Source organism: Aotus nancymaae, unplaced genomic scaffold (genome assembly GCF_030222135.1).
Source record: "Aotus nancymaae isolate 86718 unplaced genomic scaffold, 86718_ANA_hifiasm-v0.15.2.pri h1tg000036l, whole genome shotgun sequence".
In the NCBI taxonomy this organism is placed as follows: domain Eukaryota; kingdom Metazoa; phylum Chordata; class Mammalia; order Primates; family Aotidae; genus Aotus; species Aotus nancymaae.
This window is the reverse complement of record NW_026988450.1, coordinates 81,593,600-81,614,356: the sequence shown is the minus strand read 5'-3', so window position 1 is coordinate 81,614,356 and position 20,757 is coordinate 81,593,600. Positions and strand designations below refer to the sequence as shown.

Sequence of the window (20,757 nt, the reverse complement as noted above, 5' to 3'; positions counted from 1 at the left end):
TAGCGTGGAGGCTGACATAACTCCACAGAGTGAGCAAAGAAAAGTCATGGAAAATGGAATCAGAGAGTAGGCAGGGACCAGTTCCTGTAGGATCTTGCAGGCCTTGATGAGAGCCTTGGATTACACTGTGGGTGTGGAGGGAACCCACTGGAGGCTTCAGGTAGGTGGGGGCATGAGCAGAATACAGCATGCAGGAGGGCGGGAGAGGGTGCAAGGTCTGGGATTTGCTTTTATCCTGCTGCTGCTAACAGATTAGCCTGTTAGTGTTTCATGGATGCTGGCCGAAGACAATAGATTCCTGGGTCAGGTGTGTTGTAAAGTGGGTAAGATCTCACTGCTTTTTGTCCACAAAGCCTGAGCTCAGAGCAAGCTTTTTGGAGTTTGAAACCTTAGTCAATACTTTCAGAAGCTGAGCCTCAGTCAACAAATAGGAATGAGATTCTTGGAACAGATTCCAGGGCACAGTGTGTCAGAAGGCTCTTACTCTCTCTGAGCCTGCATGTCTTACCTGTAAGATAGGAAGAACATTGCTTCCCAGGCATATTGTGGAGGGCCTTGTAAAGAGAAATGGAATCTGAAGACCCTGTGCTTATTCTCTGCATTCATAAGAAAAATCAAATTCTTCCTAGTAATGAATCCTTCTAGGTTTTTTATTATCCCTTTTCTTCACTGAGAAGCTGTTAATGTTTGCTCTGTAGCTTTAGTGCACAACACATACACTCAGACATGCTTGCAAAATCTGCCTGCCAGTGTCTTCCTGGATAAAGGGTAGTGTTGGTCACTCAGGGGAGAAGGAAAGAGAAGAAGGTGAAAGGAGTTAGAACCCCAGAGGGGTAAGAGAAAATAGATAGGGTGGCCTCTCTTTTTTTGTTTCTGATACAGAGTCTTGCTCTGTCACCCAGCCTGGAGTGTAGTGACATGATTTTGGCTCACTGCAACCTCTGCCTCCCAGGTTCCAGTGATTCTTCTGCCTCAGCCTCCTGAGTATCTGGGACTACAGGTGCGTGCCACCACACCTGGCTAACTTTTTATATTTTTTGTAGAGACAATGTTTCACCATATTGGCCATGCTAGGCTCAAACTTCTGACCTTATGATCCGCCCACCTGGGCCTCCCAAAGTGCTGGGATTATAGGTGTGAGCCACCTCGCCCAACCAGGGTGGCCTCTCTTTAGATCACGTTCCTCCCACCCCATGCTGTACATCTGAAGGGAGCTAAGGCTTACACACAGTGTCCCCCACATGCAAACTCATGTGTACCCTCCACCCACCCAGGGATGCTCAAAGACAGGGATTTGCACTTGTTGTGGTTGAGGAAGGTTTTGTGAAGTCAGCCAGCTGGCCAAGCATGAGAGCTGGAATTGAGATGGAGGCCTCTAGCCAGTGCTAGGCACATTCTGCCATCCCCATCCCTAGACCTCCTGCCCTTCCATCTTCGTTTCTCTCCAAGACCCAAGGAGTACAACCAGCTTTGGCAAGGCCCACCTCCTGTCACTGGATTGTGGGAGGAGATAAAATGACACTTGTGTGTTTTAAAGTTGAGCAGAACAAGGTGTTTTTAAAATGCTGTGTTCTCTATGTGGGAGGCCTTCTAATGGGCAGCTGGGGACACGGCGTCCAGTCCTCTCACCCCCAGGAGGTCCCAGAAAGGACTACAGCGTGGGATGGGAGGCACACGCCCAGTGCTGGAGGCCCGCCTGGTGGCCAGCTCAGACAGAGCTGGGACAGAGGGCCCCTACCTCCAGCATCTCTGACCATGAGGTGTTTGACATTCCCAGCAGTCATTCGGCATAGCTCAGTTGACCTCTCATACCAGAGTCACCTCCTCATTGGACAAACGGTGAGAAGAACTTGTGATCACTTTGTGGGGAGGGTGGGATAGTAGGACTGAGTGGAGAACTCCCCCTGCGCATTGATTCTTCCCCAGGTGGTGCATGGGCTCCATCCAGAGAGACCAGCTGAGGCCAAGAGGTAGATTCTTAGCAGGAAGAGCTGGGCCTCTGGAGCTGGGCTGCTTGGATCACCCTCTATTCTGTTCTGTTCTGTTCTATTCTATTCTATTCTATTCTATTCATTTTATTTTTTTGAGACAGAGTTTTGCTCTGTCACCCAGGCTGGAGTGCCATGGTTCCATCTTGGCTCACTGCAACCTTCACCTCCTGGGTTCAAGCAATTCTCATGCCTCAGCCTCCCAAGTAGCTGGGACTACAGGCACATGCCACTACATCCAGATAATTTTTGTATTTTTAGTAGAGACAGGGTTTCACCGTGTTGGCCAGGCTGGTCTCGAACTTCTGACCTCAAGTGATCCACCCGCCTTGACTTCCCAAAGTGCTGGGATTATAGGCGTGAGCCACTACGCCTGGCCCCATTTCTTCACTTTGAAAGGGAATGTATCATCCCTTGGTAAAGTTGTTGAGTTCAACCAAGCAACCTAAGAGAAGTGCCGACTCGGTGCCTGGCACAGAGTTGGTGCACTTTAGGGACAGGACCCAGTGCTTTCTTCCCCAGCCATCTTCAGGACTCACCAGCGGTGGGTGCACGTGGGGAGGCATCAATACTAGTATCTCACTCTCTCCATGGTCCACGCCTCCTGCGCCCCAGGGACCGGCTCTGGGAATGCCTCCTGGTCAGAACTGGCCCCCATTCTCCTACCTGCTTGCTGAGCCTCTGCTGGCCCAAGGTGCCCAGTGTCCCTTCTTATCTTTTGCCCTGAGTCTTATCAGGGCTCCCAGGCCTCGGCTGCTCTGAACGTGCCCTGGCCCCATGGTGCTGATCCTTGTCCATCTGCTCTGGCCACCCATGCTCTCTGTCCTCCCCGTGGACAGCTTGGCAGTCCCTTGTTAAGAGGGCAAGGTCTCCCTCCTTTCCTGAATGCTGGGCCCTTTCTGATGAGAGCTACCCTTCCTCTCCTCTGGTGCCCAGAGGTGGGGGTGTGGCTGGGCCTGGACCAGGACAGTTTAATCCTGTGATCCCAGTGGACACCGTGACACCCCTCCAACCTTCGGTGTCTGGGGATGGTTCATGCCAAACGCCTGCTGTTGCCTGATGCTCCCACCCACCCAAGAGCCCTGGAGGGTGCTGCACACCTCGCCATTGTAGCAGCTGGGTTGAGAATGCGATCTTAATCCCTATTGTGAATGCTGCTAGAGGTTGGCCCTCAGCTCCTTCAGGCACCTCCTGGATGCCCCTGAAAATCAGTAGCGTTAAAATATTTCCACGAAGTCAGGGACTAGGGAGAAAGGTGCCTCTTTAGACTTTGTGAATCTCAGCTCGAGAGCGGCTGCACCTCCAGTCTTTCCTTTATGCTGAGGGTTTTAGAACCAGCGACGGACACCCGAGGGCAGGTGCAAAGGGCATTAGGAGCTCTGAATTGTCTCTTCTTTATCAGACTTCTGCACCACCCAGAGCGGGGGAAACCCTTTCTTCTGGGACAGTGTGAGCCTGGGCGCGTGTATAGTGCAACCCCTTGAGTACCCGGCCACATTACACGCTTCTAATGTCATCTGGATGTCCTCGGACTCCAAATTTAGCACTCCTCCATCCACACACATAAGAAGATTTGTGGATTTACATTCTTTTTGTGAGGCTGTGAATATGAAAACATACTCGCCTCCTTCTCATGTGACCCTAATCCTGTTAATCGTGTTTCTCTGGGGCACTTCTGCATACTGCCTTCTCTGAGCCACTATTTGTGCTTCAGGGGAATCTTTTTTTTCCCCAAGTTTCCCAGCAAAGAAAGAAGCAAGAGGCACTAAGCTGCAAAGAGGAAGATTTGCAGGCACATCAAAGGGTTCTCTCAGCCTGCTGGCCCTCCTGGGCTGTGGGGGAAATGGGCAGGAATCGATGCAGAAAGGAGAAAGGAAGGACACAGAGACTCCCAAGGAAACAGGCTTCCCAAGTCACCTTTGTGGAGGGTGGGCCACTCTCTAGACTCCCACAGGGTGTCCTGTGGCCCCTCTCCAGTCCAGCCACCATGTGCCAATTGCTGTCACTACTGTCTGCTGCTCACAAGCCAGTCAGGCTCCCCCTTGCCCTCAGTCCCCAAGTCCATGTTCCTCAGGACTTCCACGATGCAGCTCCACCCACAGCAGCCACTCTAAAGGCCGCCCTGTTTTCGGTAACCATACCACTGTCTCCATCATCAGCACCATGTGCATTTTGGGGCACAGGCCTGGTTTACCCTCGCCCTCCTCCCTCAGTACTAAGCCCCTGTCTCCACGGCCACCTGCTTCACACAGCCTCCCTCTCCCTTTGGTTGTCATTCGCCTGCCACTTGTGGATCACGAAGGCGCTTGGCATCATGTCCTGGGAGGCATTGGTTCCTCATGAGCAGATTTATGCATGTGAACCGCCCTGGGCTGGGTCCTGGAGCTGGCCTAGTCTGTGGCTTCACTATCTAGCCATGAAGATACGCACGCCGCCAGCTGTGTTCTTGAAGCATCGCAGGCATGCTCGTGTACCTGGGTGAGAGGTATGGCAGTGGAGCCTGGAAGAGCAACCTCAGGAAGCAGCCCTCGCCCTCCCTAGCCACGTGACCCGGAGTAAGCTACTGGCACCCAAGGGCCTCAGCATCCCCATCTGTAAAATGGGATTATGGTATCACCTCCCTCATAGGACCTGGAGCTGCCCATTTCCCACTCTAGCTAGCCTCTAAAAAGCTGTGTAGCCTCTCAGAGCCCAACTTCCTTCTCTGCCGGAAGAGCAGATGCCTGCCTGAGGAGCCACTGGGCACTCTAGCCAGGCAGCCACACAAAAGAAATGTGTTAGATATGGATGGGTCAGGCGTGCACAGATAAGGTGGGGATATGGCAGAGATAGGAAGGAGGAGAAGCAGACCAGAGGCCTCTAGATCTAGTTAGAGATATTTCATGGGCTTTTGTCTGCAGGATTATAAAACAATGAGGATTCTTTGATATTTAAGCCCAGCAGGAGTCAGAGAACAACAGGCGAGGACAGAGCAGATCAGACTCCAAGAGGGGCTCAGGAGTGGGTGGTGGTCAAACCACAGGCACTGATTGGAGCAGCCATGGGCGGGCTAAAGGGACCTTGCCCTCTGGCTCTGCTGGTGTTGATTACATTTCTATGGGAGGGGCTGGTGCTGTCATCAGGGAGCCTGGGGGACAGGCTGCTTGGGGCGTCCCCCTGATGGGACCTGGAATGTGTGGAGCTTGGCTGAGTGGTGCAAGGGAGCTCCTGGTGCCACCCCTGCCAAAGACGCTATCAGTATCTCGAGCCTGACAACGAAGAATCCCGATAGGTGAGTGCCTCAGTGGAGTTGGAGCAGAGTTTGGGAGGATTCTAGAGAGAACAGCTACCCAAGGTGGAGGGGAGGCCAGGACTCAGGGCGTCCAGCTGCCCCACACGCTTCCTGTAAATCCTCTGAGGTGGCCAGCGCCTGCTCCGGGAGCAGCTTGGGTGGTCTCTGGGGTTGTGGGGGGAGGCAGGGCTTTCTGTGGGGCACAGCTCCTGGGCACTCATTGCTTAGACCACACTGTCAGCTGTGCCCCTTGGAGTTAGGTCTGTGGGGCCATCTGGACTGGTCATAGTGCTGGCAGGATGCAAATGGTGCATTCAGAGTGGGCAGTGGCGGGGAGCTGAGTTTAAAGGTGATTTACAAGGTGGTGGTATAGTGTGGGAAACCCCAAGTGTGGTGCAGTCCCTGGGGCTGGAAATGATGGGGGTGTTTCCAACCCTAGGGCTGAAGGGACAAGAGGACAGAGACTTACTGAGACCCCACGACACAGCTAATATGTGGATGGGGCCATCTGACAGGAGCAAGAGGCCTCCAGCCCTTGGCTGTCCCACAGGGAGGGCACCAAGGCAGTCACTGCCTGTCCCGAGTCCCCTCTCTCCTTCTGGCCTTCCTCCAGGGCTTCCTGTGGCTCCCAGGAGGTTGTCCAGACCTTATTGGGCCACCAGACCTTGCCTGGCCCATCCCTGCCGGGCAGCACCACTACAGTCTTTTACTCCACATGGGCCTTCGCACCTGTAGCTTCCCCTGCTGGGGAGGCTCTCACACCCCCTCACCCCTCACCCGTCCACCCTGTGGACCCTGGGCCACTACCACTTCCCCCAGACACCCGCCAGCCCCTCCCAGGCAAGGAGGCTGTCTTGCCAAGCAGGGCTCTCCAGAGGAGCAGAGCCTATCCCGTATTTGTGTATGCATATTAAGAGATTCAACTTTCAGAACCAGCTCAGGCAGCTGTGGGGGCTGCCAAGTTCAAAATCTGGTGGGCAATTCAGAAGGCTGGAAACTCAGGCAGGACTTGGTTTCTCTGTTTCAAGCTTGAGGCAGAATTTCTTCTTTTCCAGGGAACCTCAGTTTTTGCTTTTAAGGCCTTCAACTGATTGGATGAGGTCCACCTGCAGTCATCTCCTTTACTTAACGTTACCTGATGGTAGCACTTCACCACCTGTGCACGTTACCTTCCCCGAAACACCTAGATGAGTGTCTGACCAAAGTGCTGGACACCATGGCCTAGCCAAGCTGGCTCATTACATTTATGTATTTACTTAGAGATAAGTCTCACTACCCCAGGCTGGAGTATGATCATGGCTCATTGCAGCCTTGAATTCCTGGGCTCAAGTGATCCGCCTGCCTCAGCCTCCACATAGCTGGGATTACAGGTATGAGCCACATGCCTGCTGACACATTAAATCTAACCATCACAGCTGGTCTTTTGTGTGATTCCTTAATAATCTCAGTCTCTGTCCCACCCTGTGATGTCAAGTTTGCAGTGAGCAAAGATGAAGATTATTCTGCTTTCTCTTTCTCTCTCTTCTTTTTTTTTTTTTTTTGAGAGGGTGTCTTGCTCTGTTACCCAGGCTAGACTGCATGGTGCAACCTCTGACTCCCTGGTTCAAGCAATCCTCCTGCCTCAGCCTCCTGAGTAGCTGGGACTACATTATGGGCACCTGCCACTATGCCCAGCTAATTTGTTTGTATTTTTAGAGACGAGGTTTCACTATGTTGGCCAGGCTGGTCTCGAACTCCTGACTTCAAGTGATCCACCCACCTTGGCCTCCCAAAGTGCTGCAATTACAGGCATGAGCCACTGCACCCCACCATTCTATGTTGTTTAACCATTGTTTTGTCCAGCACTGGACAGTGAGTGCTAGATGGCAGGTGCCCAGTGAGTAACTGTCAAATGAAAGAATGAAAGCAAGAGAGAGAATCCACAAACAGCATGGCAGTGTCCAGGTCAGAGATGCTGCTAAGACAAAGTGCGATGCTGTATGTAAAGTGTCTGCATGGAGTAGGTGTGAAACTCACACATGCCATTTCATCTTCATTTTCAACCCCGCTTTCTACTATCCACACGCACACACATGTAGTTACGAATTTCTCAGAGGAATGATGATCCCCGGTAGGTGGCATTTTCCTAATATTAATATTAATGTTGAATATTCTTTTGTGAGGGTGAGGAATTGTTCTAAGTACTTCATATATGTCTATAAACCAATAGCATTGATTCCAATGTGTGTTAAATATTCAAGATTATTAGTAACATGATTGTATGGCACAGTGGCTCATGCCTGTAATCCCAGCACTTTGGGAGGCCGAGGTGGGGAGATCACGAGATCAGGAGTTCAAGACCAGCCTGGCCAACAGAGTGAAAGCCTGTCTCTACTAAAAATACAAAAATTAGCCAGACATGGTGGCGCGCGCCTGTAGTCCCAGCTACTTGGGAGCCTGAGGCAGGAGAATTGCTTGAACCCGGGAGGCAGAGGTTGTGGTGAGCCAAGATTATACCACTGCACTCCAGCCTGGGCAACAGGCTCGGGAAAAAAAGTAAGTGACTTCCAGGACGAACCAACTGTCCACTGATTTGTTCGCTTAGCCGAGTCTAGGTGAGCAGGGCTGGCATCATTGTCCCATTTACAAATGATGAGCTGACTGGCCCAGGTTCCTGAGGTGGCCCAAGTCGCCCTGTGCTCCGTGGCTGCTGTCCTGGGTGGGGGGCAGAGGGTGTTCCCTTCTCTCCTGGGAGGCACAGGGAGCCTCAGCACAGCACAGTTGTTGGCTGGCTTCATTCAGCAGTTTTTAATTGATAGAAGCTTTTAACTGATAGAAGGAGAGAAACGTCCCCCCAGTCCTGCCACGAACAGGGAGCTTGTCATCACCTGTTTACCTTGCAGGGGCCAGGGCCTCCTGTCAGGTCTCACCTCACTGTGGCCCTGTTTCTCTTGGACGATGTTTTCTTGTGGGAAATGGGGCTGGCTGCCCTCACGGCTGATCCTTCCTGACCTGGGGGAGGAGAGCGGCGTCGAGTGGGTCCAGGTCTGGCTCGGCCATGAGAGCACAGCTGCCAGCTTCAGGGTGACTCAAAGCGGGTGGGGCTGAGCTGGAAGGAGCCGACCAGGGAGAAAACAAAACATGGGAAAGGAGGGCTCAGGCTTGCCCCTGCCAGGCCCTGAGCTGCGCCACTCGCAAACCCCGCCCAGCGCTCACACTGCCACCGTGGAGTGGGGATGGGCTAGCCCCTCTTCCACAGCCCAAGTGCCGAGGAGGCCCAGGACAGGGACAGACCTCAGCCTGGCGCCATCCACTTCACACCAGTAGATGTGTGAAGTTGGGATTCTGCATTGGCCAGAATCCCGACTTCACACCTTCTGGCTGAGGGCCTTGGGTAGCTGGCTTGACCACTGCGGGCCTGTGTCCCAGCTCTGAAAGATGGAGGTAATACCCAGTACCCTCATCGGGAGCTTGTTGTGGGCCCAGCCAGTGTGTCCCGGTGTTGTGCTTAGAACAGGGTGCAGCAAAGAGACAGGTGATGGTAGGTGTCCTCAGTGTTGACACATCACTGCTTTATGCAGTCACCTCAAGGAAGGATGGTTTTTAGCCCCCGCTTTATAGTTGATAAACTTGGAGCTCAGCAGCTCATATAACTTCCCAGGGCTCACAGCAAATAGCCCCCCACCCCTTGTGGCAGCAACTGAACCAATTCCTGACCTCCTCTCCTCCCCAAAGCTCCACCCTCTCTCTTTTCAGTTGCAGCCCATGACACCTCCTAAGATCCTTCCCTGGGAATGGGAGGAACACCCACTCCAGGGCAGCCACCCTGTAGAACAGAGCAGCTTCTGTCTAAGGAGCCAAGTGTGCCTTTGGTTTTGGGCATCTGGTTTTCTTTAGCTCTGGTGGACGTTTGCTGTGTATCCTGGGAAAAGTCACTTCCCATTTCTGAGTTCAGCTTGCACATCTGTGGAATGAAGTGAAGCAGCAGCTTGAAGCAGAAGGATTTGATGCAGGGATCCAAGTGTTTATGAAGTTCCTGGAAGGGCAGTGAGAATGGTGATATCCAGGAGGTAATACCCTGGAGGTAATGCCCTCTGGGGTTTTGGCTGCAATGCTTCAGGTTGAGGCCCACAGGCCATGGAGCTTCAGAAAGTCAGGGCAGAATCTGCAGTGGCCCTCAGCCTGGAGGTGGAAGGAGGCTGGTTCTGGAGTCCAGGTTCTGGGGCAGCCACACCGCAGCTTCTGCCACTGGGGGAGGGAGGAAGGCTCCTGCCTCGCCCACCTGCCATCCCAACTATCACTGGTCAGATCTCTACCATTTCCAGAGCACTATGGACAGGGATGCTGGGAAATGTAGTTCCTAGGCTTCCAGCCCCTGCAGTACAGGGGAAGCACACAGCAGTGTGGGATCAAACCCTCACTCCTATAGACAGTGACCAGAATAGGAACCCTGCCAGCAGCAAGAAACGGGATGCCCTGAGCCCTGGAAGGCAGGCAGGGTGGATGCAACTCTGAACAGGGTTTTTGAGACGTGGATTGCAGATAGCACTCTAGCTTCTAGCCTCATTCATTGATCATAGGTGCAAGTTTGTTGAGTTCTCCTTAAATGTTTCTGAACAGTCTCCCATCATAATTCCCAGTATGTGATATCGAGGGAGCAGGGAGGGTTAAGGACATCAGCAAAGAGAAGGCCTCATCACCCAGTGTGAGCAGTATAAGGCCAGGAGTACCCTTAGCTGCAGGGAGATGGACAGGTGGCAGGAATCCTGGAGCAGGGGCAGGCTTCCTAAAGCCCGGCAAGGCTTCCAAGCAGGCGCCTCCAGCTCTGACTCACTTGGCCCAGGTTTCTTATTAGGCTGATTCTCCGAATAGGGGATTAAAGTGGATCTCAGACACACCCCCTTGTAATAACACAGGGGCACAAGGGACGGTGCTGGGAGGGTTCCATATGGAAGTTCCACACTCTCAGCTTCCAGGGACAGCATCTTCTTCCTGGGGACCCATGCCTAGCACAGAGTATGTAGAAAAGGGGGGAAGGAAGGAAGGAGGAAAGAAACGTTTAGACATTGATCCCAAAGATACAGAAGACCTGGTGCAAGTTGGCTCTGCCATCTCATGGTTGTTTTAACTCAATCCAGGTGCCTGCCCTCTCTCAGCCTCAGTCTCCTTGTCTGTAAGTTGACAGCAAAGGTAACTCCTGTGTATTGAGCATCTGTTAAATGTGAAGCATTTATGCACTTCATCCTCATGTATCCCTTTGAAGAGATGTGATTTTCCCCATCTTGCTGGTGCAGGCCCTGAGCCTGATGGGGTAGATCCCCTCACCCAAGACCTCTCAGCTAGGAGGTAGGATATTCAGGATTCCAACCTGAATTGGTATGACCCCCAATACCCATGTTCTGTTCACCACTCAGTGAATGGGGCTGCTGAAAGGGTCAAATGGATGGCAGCTGTGACTGTTTTGGCACACTGTGAAAAACAATGCAAAAAATGAGATGACCCCCAATTCAAGACTGGCACTCAGAGGCTGTGAGGGTGGCCAGGCTTTCCTGTGGATGTGTACATCTCAGATACTTTAGAAGACAATGCACCTGTGTTTCTAAGCAGGTGGGACAAAAGACTGATTGGAGAGTGGAAAATCGGAGCTATCAGAGCAACTTTGAGGAACCTTCTCCTGGGGAAGGTCAAAGCTGGTTGCAAACAGGTGGGCCTGACCCTGTATATCAGCCTCTGGGCCCAGCTGCCTCCTGACCCAAGGCATGGTTATTGCTGAGTCTTCTGGGTCTAGGAGCCCCTGGGAATCCTGACCTTTTCCCCAGTGTATTAGGACCTCCTAAGGTCTTGGGAGGGCTTGGCCACGGGAGTAGACATGTGGTCTTTTAAATAACCCTGCCAGTAGGACAGGGAATCCTGACCTTTTCCCCAGTGTATTAGGACCTCCTAAGGTCTTGGGAGGGCTTGGCCACGGGAGTAGACATGTGGTCTTTTAAATAACCCTGCCAGTAGGACAGGTGGAGGGTTCTGCGGGACTTCTTTCTTTCCTTTTTTTTTTTTTTTTTTTTTTTTTTGCAAATGAGGAGCTTGAAGCTTAATGGGGAAAGATAGAATTGACCTTTGTGGTGCATCTACTCTGTGGCAGGAACTGAGCTGGTCACTTTTTTTGTCCTACAGCAACCCTTCGTGCGAGCATTTTTCTTTATTTGTTTTTTTGAGATGGAGTTTCGCTTGTCACTCAGGCTGGAGTGCAGTGATGTGATCTTGACTCACCACAACCTCCACCTCCCAGGTTCAAGTGATTCCCCTGCCTCAGCCTCCCAAGTAGCTGGGATTACAGGTGCACACCACCACACCTGGCTAATTTTTGTATTGTTAGTAGAGACAAAGTTTCACCGTGTTGGCCAGGCTGGTCTCGAACTCCTGATCTCAAATGATCCACCCACCTCAAGTGATTGGCCTCCCGAAGTGCTGGGATTACAGGCATGAGCCACTGCGCCCAGCCTGTGTGAGCATTTTTAATTCTATTTTGTAGATTCAGGAACCAAGGATCAGAGAGGGCAACTGCCTTGCCCATGAATACACAGCCAGGAATGGGAAGAGTCAGGATTTGAATTCAGGTCTGTCTGTGCCTTTGTTGTTGTTATTGTTCAGACAACTGTTGGCCATGATCCACTGGCAAATTCTTCCCAAAACCAGAATAAATGGGTTCCAAGCATCCAGTGACCAGGCCAGGGCTGGAAAGCAGTTTAGGAAGGAGTCATTCTTCTTACTAGAAGGTTTGAGGGCCATGAAGTATCCAAGATTTACTGATTGGGTCTTACTTGGTCCTACCCTGTGCCCATACTTGAAGGCAGCCGGCCAGGATCCCAAAGGCCAAGGCATGGGAGGATCTGTTTCATGGGAAGTCCCCGGATGTGTTGCGCCAGAAGTCATCCACCGTCCGTGCAGAGCTGGCCTGGGAGCAGGATATTCTGACATAAAGTGAAAGCAGATGCAGTGGGGCCCTTGGCCGGGGCAGGGAGGGGGTGGCTGCCATGGCTGCAGCTGCAACTTTCCAGCCTGTAAACCTGCTCCTTCCTCCCACCATCTGCACACTTGGCTGGTGTGAGGACGTTTGCCTCGGCACCTCTGGGGCCTTTCTGGGCTCCACCCTCTTCTCCAAATTTGCCAAGCCCCTGACACATGCAGGCAACCACTCCAACAACAGGAACATGGAAAGGCAAAGAAAGAAGGCTGTGACTTCTACTTCGGGCAATGGCAGAAGCTTGTACCAGATCTTTTCTCCCCCTGAGAACTGTAAAAGCTGGAAGAACTTGAAGTCCAGCTCTTTGAAGGCATTAGAGAACAGCTAAGGCAGCCAGCACTTTAGGCACGAAGACCCCCGAGAGAAGGGAAACAAGTTGAGGCAAACCCAATATTCCCTGCTCCTTTTCTGCACGAGGTAAGTGCTGATTTGTGCAGAGGGTTCAGAGGACAAGAAGAGGGCAGCAGTTCAGAGTGTCTGGCAGTCTCAGACGCAAGGCGGGGAAGCAAAACAGAGACAGGTAGGTAGGTAGAGGGAGTGAGTGAGTTCAGGACCACTAAGTCAACCAAAACGCGAGGAATCAAGAACCTAGAGCAAAAGGAACCACAAAGAAAAGAACGTGTGCTCGTGCCTTTTAAAATTTTCCTTTCAAGGCATTTGCCAGCACTTAAGTTTCATGGATCCAGAGTCTATGAAACCAAACACAAAACACCAGATGAAAAGTTAAAAAGACTGGGCATGGTGGCTCATGCCTGTGATCCCAGCACTTCGGGAGGCCAAGGCGAGGATCACCTGAGGTTGGGAGTTTGAGACCAGTCTGACCAACATAGAGAAATCCCATATCAACTAAAAATACAAAATTAGCCACGTATGGTGGTGCATGACTGTAGTCCCAGCTACTCAGGAGGCTGAGGCAGGAAAATTGCTTGAACCTGGCAGGTGGAGGTTGCTGTGAGCCAAGATCATGCCACTGCATTCCAGCCTGGGCAGCAGAGTGAGACTCTTCCTCAAAAAAAAAAAAGAAAAAAAAAAAAGAAAGAAAGAGAGAGAAAAGAAAAGAAAGGCTAAACTAAGCTTATGGTGCTCGCATAGTACAGGGGAGACAGAGGAATCTGTAAGGAAGATCCACCCTGATAGACATCTCACTTTACCTGTTGAGAATGGCTGTGCCCAGGGCAAGAGCAAACCAGAAATAGACCAGTCTTCATGAAAAGTGAAACACAGCTCCAGTTGGAACAAAGTAATGTGCCTTTTCTGTACCTGCTCTTCAGGAGACAGCCAGCCCTCTCTGAAGGAGGACAGCCTCATCCAGAGCCTCTGCATTTTTGTCATACACAGTATGAACAGCAACCAGGCCTGCCAAGGACAGAACCAAATAACCAAAGAAAGAGAGCAACCGAGAAAACAGACAATAAAAGTAGACCCACATTATCCAAGTATCACAGGATATCCAATGCAGGCTTTAAGGTGGCTGTGCTGAGTAATTGCACAGAGATAGATGACAAAATGGAGAAATTCACCAGCAAAGTAGAACCTGTGAAAAAATTGGGTGGAAATTCTAGAACTAAAAGACACCACTGAAATGAAGAACTTAATGCATAATTCAAATAGAGAAGGCGCAGCAAGAAGGGAGGGTGAATGAGGTAATATCCTACATAAGAAGCTGGAAAAATGACAGTAAACCAAGTCCAGAGAAGTTATGAGAAAGGAAATAGGGAAGATAAGAGCAGGTATTGATGAAATTGAATGATGAGCCATGGCTACGTAGAAAGCCATGGGAGAAGGCAGGTGTCTGGCTTTGCCACCATCTATGTGACAATGGATAAGTCACTTGCCTTCTCTGGATTTTAGTTTTTTATTTCAGGGAGACAAGCCTAAGGGTTACCCACCTCGCCTGGGGACTTGGGGATCACATGGGGGAAAGTCGTGGCTGCTATGTTTTGAAAGAATCAACTTTGCCAACAGCCTGCAAGGTTCACTCAGGCATTTCTCTGGTGATCATAGTTCCAGGGGCTGTGTGAAGGGCTGGGAGGGCATCCCAGCCTGTGATGCATATTTACTACCATTCCATTCAGCAGGTATTTACTACAGGCTCAAAACCCTGTGTGGTTCACTCATTTGGTTTTCCAGGAATTTCACACAGTTCCCTCAGTCTCTGGTCATTGCTCCTCAATTCCCCATTGCCAGGGAAGTTTATCTTCATTAGGAACACTCCTTAGGGAAATTCTTATTTTCTGGTCCTCAAAAGGGTGCTGACATTTGTCAGTTTTTGCTGGTGACACTGCTAAGCTCTGTCGTGTGCAGGTGCTTCATGCCTCCTCGTATTGAGTATGTGGCTGGGAAATGACTGCCATTCAGCACAGGACAGGGAGCCAGCCTCCCTCCTTCCCCATCCTTCCCTGCTCCCTCTCTTCTTTCTCCTTGTTCTGGGAGGCCAGGCCTCCGCCACCGCACACTTGGCATGCAGACATCTTTGGTTTGTGGCGTGTTGGCTCAGGTTTCATTTCTGGGAGCCAGGGCCGACATTCCCCCATGCCTGCAGGCTGCCCCACACTTGCTAGAGCACAGAGAAGACATGCAGTGCTCGTTTCTTCCCTGGAGCCAGGAAAAGGGTGGAGTGGTGATTTTGCTTTTCCACTGCTGTTTTATCCAGGGCTTTGGAAAGCACTAAATGATACCAGCTCAGAAGCTTCTGCTGGTTGTCGGGAGTGCCCTGGCCTTGGAGGTATGGCTGCAGGATGCCCCAGAGGGGAGGAGGCTGTCAACAGTCCCACAGCCTGTGCATCACAACCTTGCTCTCTGACTCACCTCTCGCCCAACCCCTGGCATCAGCCTACAGTGTTAATATCTCTCACGCAGAGGCAGGACATTATAGGGAAACTGACTTCTCAACCAGAGCCTTGTTTGGTCAACACGATTCAATAGTCATCTATTTCAGGCCTAGTGCGGTGGCTCACGCCTGTAATTCCAGCACTTTGTGAGGCTGAGGTGGGCCTCGGGATCACCTAGGTCAGGAGTTTGAGACAAGTCTGACCAACATGGCAAAACCCCGTCTCTACTAAAAATACGAAAATTAGCAGGCATGGAGGTGGATGCTTGTAATCCCAGCTACTCAGGAGGCTGAGGCAGAAGAATCACTTGAACCCCGGAGATGGAGGTTGCAGTGAGCCAAGATCATGCCACTGCACTCTAGTCTAGGCGACAAGAGTGAAACTCTATCTCAAAAATGAAACAAAACAAAACAGTCATCTATTTCAGGGAACTCATCTCTGCCCTGGCATTAGGGGTACAGAGGCACTAAGGGCATGGGTTTCCGAGGCACTAAGGGCATGGGTTTCCAAGGCCCTGCTCATTATAAAGGCAAATGTAGTAAGACTATGGCCCTCCTCTGCTCAGCCCCACCACCAGGTTTCCATGTCACCCAGAGAAAACTTAGTCTTGGCTGTGACTTCTCCGGCCCAACACACTCTCACCCCAGCTGCATGCGCAGATTCCCTCTCGCCCCCACCCACTCCTCTCCTCCACCCTGTGTCTGATCCTTCCATACTGGCCTCCTTTCTTCAAAAGGGTCTGGGGCGCTATTGATGCCTGGGAGGCCTCTACCTTAGATCCTTTTACAAGGTACCCCAGCCACCTTGTCCAGGGCCTGGAGATCGCAAGGACCAGGAAATATGCAGTCAGTGAATGAGATGAATAGACGCACCTTGTTGGGCTGATGACCCCAAGGAAAGAGCAGAATCTGTGTTATCAATCCCAGTTTCCCATTGAAGGGATGGTTCTGAAGGGCTAGGTGACTTGTTCATGGTCACACAGTGAGCAGAGTGGGACAGGCTGCTGAGAATCAAAATCTTCTGACTTGGAATCTGTGCTTGCTCAGATCTCCCTGTGAACTGCCGGCCATTGTGTTTCCCTTCATTCATTTCTGGGTTCCTTCATGCCCCAAGCCTCCACTGAGCATTGAGTGTGTGCACGGGTGACAGGGCTACCACCACAGTGAGGCTGAGTTTCCATCCTCACCTTGCTCCCAGTCCAAGGAGGAGAAAGATGAGTGAAGAGTGCAGACAGAGCACAGCCAGGACATCGGGGAGCCAGGAGAGGCCCCTAACTCGCCCCAGGAGTGGGCAAGGCTTCCTCCAGGAGCAGCACCAGCTGAGCCCTAGAGAATGAGTAAGAGCCATCGGCCAAGTAGGGTGGAGTGGTTTTCTGGACAGTAGGGACAGCCTGAGCTGGGGCACAGAGGTAGGACAACTACGACCTGTGGGTCACTCATGTTGCTTCAAGGTACAAATTATCTGCTTTACCCCATACAGGGGATTTATTCTCTTATGTAACTGAAAAGTCAAAATGTGGAGCGGAGAGGGGCTGCAGGTCGAACTGGATCAGGGCTGGTGAAGCATTTGTTTGGGCTGTTCAGCTCTAGTCTCTTCTACACAAGCTAGCAACATAGCCAGCAGGATATTCCACACGTGAACAACAAGCCAGCCAGAGCAAGAGAAAGTTTCTTCCTTCCCTACCAAAGTTTGACTGGATGATTTAAGGCATATGCCCAACCCTGGATCAATTACCAGGGAAAGTAAGAGGTGGGAACCCTCCGCCAGTCACCTGAACTGAGAGCCTACCTGAGATGATGCAGAGTTACTCTTACGCCAGTCACCTGAACTGAGAGCCTACCTGAGATGATGCAGAGTTATTCTTACGCCAGTCACCTGAACTGAGAGCCTACCTGAGATGATGCAGAGTTATTCTTACTCAAATTACAGAGCTGCTTCTTGATGGGGGCAGGCGGGGAGAGAATTGGACAGGACACCTGTGGACACCACTAGGTTATAAACAAAATCTGGGATGTCGTGAAAAGTGAAAAATGGAGCAGAGGCCAGATAAAAATGACGTTGCCAACTGAGCTGCAGAGCTCAGACCTCCTCCTCCATACATTGGGCTTCTAGTTCGGGAAGCCGTAGGGGGCTGCACCCCACGCATCTTGGGCTAGGTGTCTCCAGAAAGTCACTGTGGATTTAATCTGGTTTTTGAGCTCAGACTTATCCTCCATACGTTGGGCTTCTAGTTCAGGAAGTGGTAGGTTGCACCCAACACATCTTGAGCCCTGGATGGTTCCAGATAGACACTGTGGATTTAACATGGTTTTTGAGCTGCCCCCTTTTTACCTAAAGGTGATCAATCTCCCTTCAATTTTAATTTTCCTGGAAAAAAAAAATACCCTGCTGTTGACTATCTATACCTTGAAGATGGGGAAGAATTGATCAGACAAATAGAGGTGGGGGAAGCGTTCCAGCATTCCAAGCAAAGACCAGAGAGGCCGTGCTCCAGTGCAGAGGCATAACTGCAGTTGTACCATACAGAAATCCCAAGGTGTCAGTGAGATCCAGGGGTGGGGGAGGTCTCCGATGGGCATTTGAGAAGTACGCGTTTGCTTTCTTCAAAAGAATACTCACCCCTTGCTCTGTATCCCTCCAGCCATAGTAATCTGAAGACCAATTAACAAGACAGGTGTCAGTTCCAGGGAAGAGCCCCCCAGCCCCCTGTTCCTGGTCCCCCAACCCCTCCAGATGCAAGGAATCAGAGGACTGTGGATTTGGACTGAGATCCTGCTTCTTCCTTTCCTTAGGCAAGCCATCTAACCGCTTTGAGTCTCGATTTCTTCCAAGACAAAAACAGAAACTAGTATCTAGCTGGCAGTATATTCTGAGGATTATCTGAGGAGCTAGGTATGCGTGAATATATCATCCTGTCAGCTCTCAGCGGACCACCAAAGAATATTGATTCATTCATATGTTGAAGAAGGAAAATTAAAATTTAGCAATGGCCTAATAAACACCAGAAGCCCTGCATACATCATTTTATCTCATCTTTATAACCATTCTGTAAGTAGGGTGTTAGTATCCCATTTTACAGAAGGAGAAACTGAGGGACAGGAAGGTTGAATAACCTTCCCAAGCCTCCACATCTGGGCAAACAGAACTTGAACCTGGCCTAAATCCCCTTCTATGGAACTGAGGCCAATTGGCAGAGCTTGAATGCCCAAGTAGGAGGAAACCTGGGCCACTCTCTAAGCATACCAATGTTGTTGTGCTTGTTGCTGAAATCCAAAATCTGGAAGAGAATGAAGGAGAAAGAAAGGCAAGTCACATGCATTTAACAACCCCCGTGTATATTGTACCTACATGCATCACGAGCTCATTTGACAAATGTTTGTTGAGTGTGTCAATGTACTAGGTTCTGGTTGTTGGAAATGTGGAGGGGACACCTTCTGCACCCCATAGTAATCTTGCAAAGAGGTGATAATATCCATCGTATGCACTCACTGAGGCTCATGAAGGTAGATAAACCATCCAGAGCCACCTGCCATGTTGGCATGACACCAGAAGACCACAGAATGCATCCTGGTGGAGATGAGGAGAAAAACGTTTTTATAGCAGGGTCACAGAATCTCACTCTGTTTTCTTCCTCCTTTTCTCTGCAGATGACAGACAACCTTCTGTGCCTTCATCAAGCTGGTCATGTAACCGCCATGTGTCTGGCGACAGCATGGGAAAGACAAAGCCCTAATTAAGGATCATCAGAAACCACAGTCGGAGAAGGACGGCAGAGACAGCTTCCATCCCTGCTATACCAAGATCCTTCCTTCGAGGTCCCTGCTCCTGAGCGACCCTGGACTGTTACAGAGATTAATTACCCCTTAGCTTCTTTGAATGGGAAAGGAAATCACTGGGTAAAGCTTTAGCAGGAGACATTATCAGCTCTTTAAGGATTGCAGAAGAATAGGCTACTTTATTTTCTGAGAAGGTAAATATATACACGCAAAGCCAACACGCCACTAATGGCCTTCATCTGCTACACAGCAGTGTCTGGGACACACTGGGTGTCGTCCCCCAGTGGGAGTGAAGTCAAGTTTAGCGGCCCTCGAGTCCTCCCTCGGAATTTCTGCCATCCCTTCTGATCGAGCCTCCACCTCTGGGATTTTTCTTCCGTATTTCTCCTCTCTTAGGAGGGAGTTCCTGCCACCCATCACAGGGAGGCCGCCATCAGGACAGCGAAGATGGTGACCCTGCGGAAGAGGACCCTGAAAGTGCTCACCTTCCTCTCGCTCTTCATCTTCCTCACCTCCTTCTTCCTGAACTACTCCCACACCATGGTGGCCACCACCTGGTTCCCCAAGCAGATGGTCCTGGAGCTCTCCGAGAACCTGAGGAGGCTGATCAAGCTCAGGCCCTGCACCTGCACCCACTGCATCGGGCAGCTCAAGCTCTCGGCCTGGTTCGACGAGAGGTTCAACCAGACCGTGCAGCCGCTGCTGACCGCCCAGAACGCGCTCCTGGAGGATGACACCTACCGATGGTGGCTGGTGAGACGCTGCCTGAGAGCAGGGTCTGGACTGAGAGGGGGGTCTGGGCTGAGAGTGGGGGGTCTGGGCTGAGAGTGAGGGGTCTGGACTGAGAAGGGGGTCTAGACTGAGAGTGGGGCGTCTGGGCTGAGTGAGGGGTCTGGACTGAGAATGGGGTGTCTGGGCTGAGAAGGGTTGTCTGGACTGAGAGTGGGGTGGCTGGGCTGAGAAGGGGGTCTGGACTGAGAGTGGGGGCTCTGGACTGAGAGTGGGGGTTCTGGGCTGAGAGTCGGGGGTCTGGGCTGAGAATGAGTGATCTGGGCTGAGATTGGAGGTCTAGACTGAGAGTAGGGGATTTAGGCTGAAATTGAGGGATCTGGACTGAGAAGTGGGGGTCTACACTGAGAGTGGGGAGTCTGGGCTGAGAGTGGGGAGTCTGGACTGAGAGTGGGGGATCCGGGCTGAGGGTGGGGTCTGTGGTGAGAATGAGGGGTCTGGACTGAGAAGGGGGGTCTAGACTGAGAGTGGGGGGTCCGGGCTGAGGGTGGGGTCTGGGCTGAGAGTGGGGGTCTCGGCTGAGAGTGAGGGGTCTGGACTGAGAAGGGGGGTCTAGACTGAGAGTGGGGTGTCCGGGCTGAGGGTGGGGTCTGGGCTGAGAGTGGGGGGTCTGTGCTGAGAATGAGGGGTCTGGACTGAGAAGGGGGGTCTAGACTGAGAGTGGGGGGTCCGGGCTGAGGGTGGAGTCTGGGCTGAGAGTGGGGTCTGGGCTGAGAGTGGGGGTCTCGGCTGAGAGTGGAGGGTCTGGGCTGAGAGTCGGGGGTCTGGGCTGAGAATGAGTGATCTGGGCTGAGATTGGAGGTCTGGACTGAGAGTAGGGGTTCTGGGCTGAGAGTGAGGGGTCTGGACTGAGAAGTGGGGGTCTAGACTGAGAGTGGGGAGTCTGGGCTGAGAGTGCGGAGTCTGGACTGTGAGTGGGGGATCCGGCTGAGGGTGGGGTCTGGGCTGAGAGTGAGGGGTCTGGACTGAGAAGGGGGGTCTAGACTGAGAGTGGGGGGTCTGGGCTGAGGGTGGGGTCTGGGCTGAGGGTGGGGTCTGGGCTGAGAGTGGGGGTCTCGGCTGAGAGTGAGGGGTCTGGACTCAGGGTGGGGGTCTGGGCTGA

At 51.8% G+C, this 20,757-nt stretch overlaps 1 protein-coding gene across 13 annotated transcripts in view; it reads left to right on the top strand.

Moving 5' to 3' along the window:
• The window catches only part of ST3GAL1 (ST3 beta-galactoside alpha-2,3-sialyltransferase 1), a 166,671-nt gene that overhangs the window by 73,356 nt on the left and 72,558 nt on the right, over positions 1-20,757 (top strand). For 12 of the 13 annotated variants that reach the window (XM_064384620.1, XM_064384621.1, XM_064384613.1 and 9 more), the window contains one exon: positions 18,738-19,619. In XM_064384620.1, the coding sequence (XP_064240690.1) occupies positions 19,314-19,619 (306 nt within the window). In that variant the 5' untranslated portion in view covers positions 18,738-19,313. The remainder of the gene's footprint in view (positions 1-18,737; positions 19,620-20,757) is intronic. The other variant, XM_064384618.1, reaches the window with a different exon arrangement.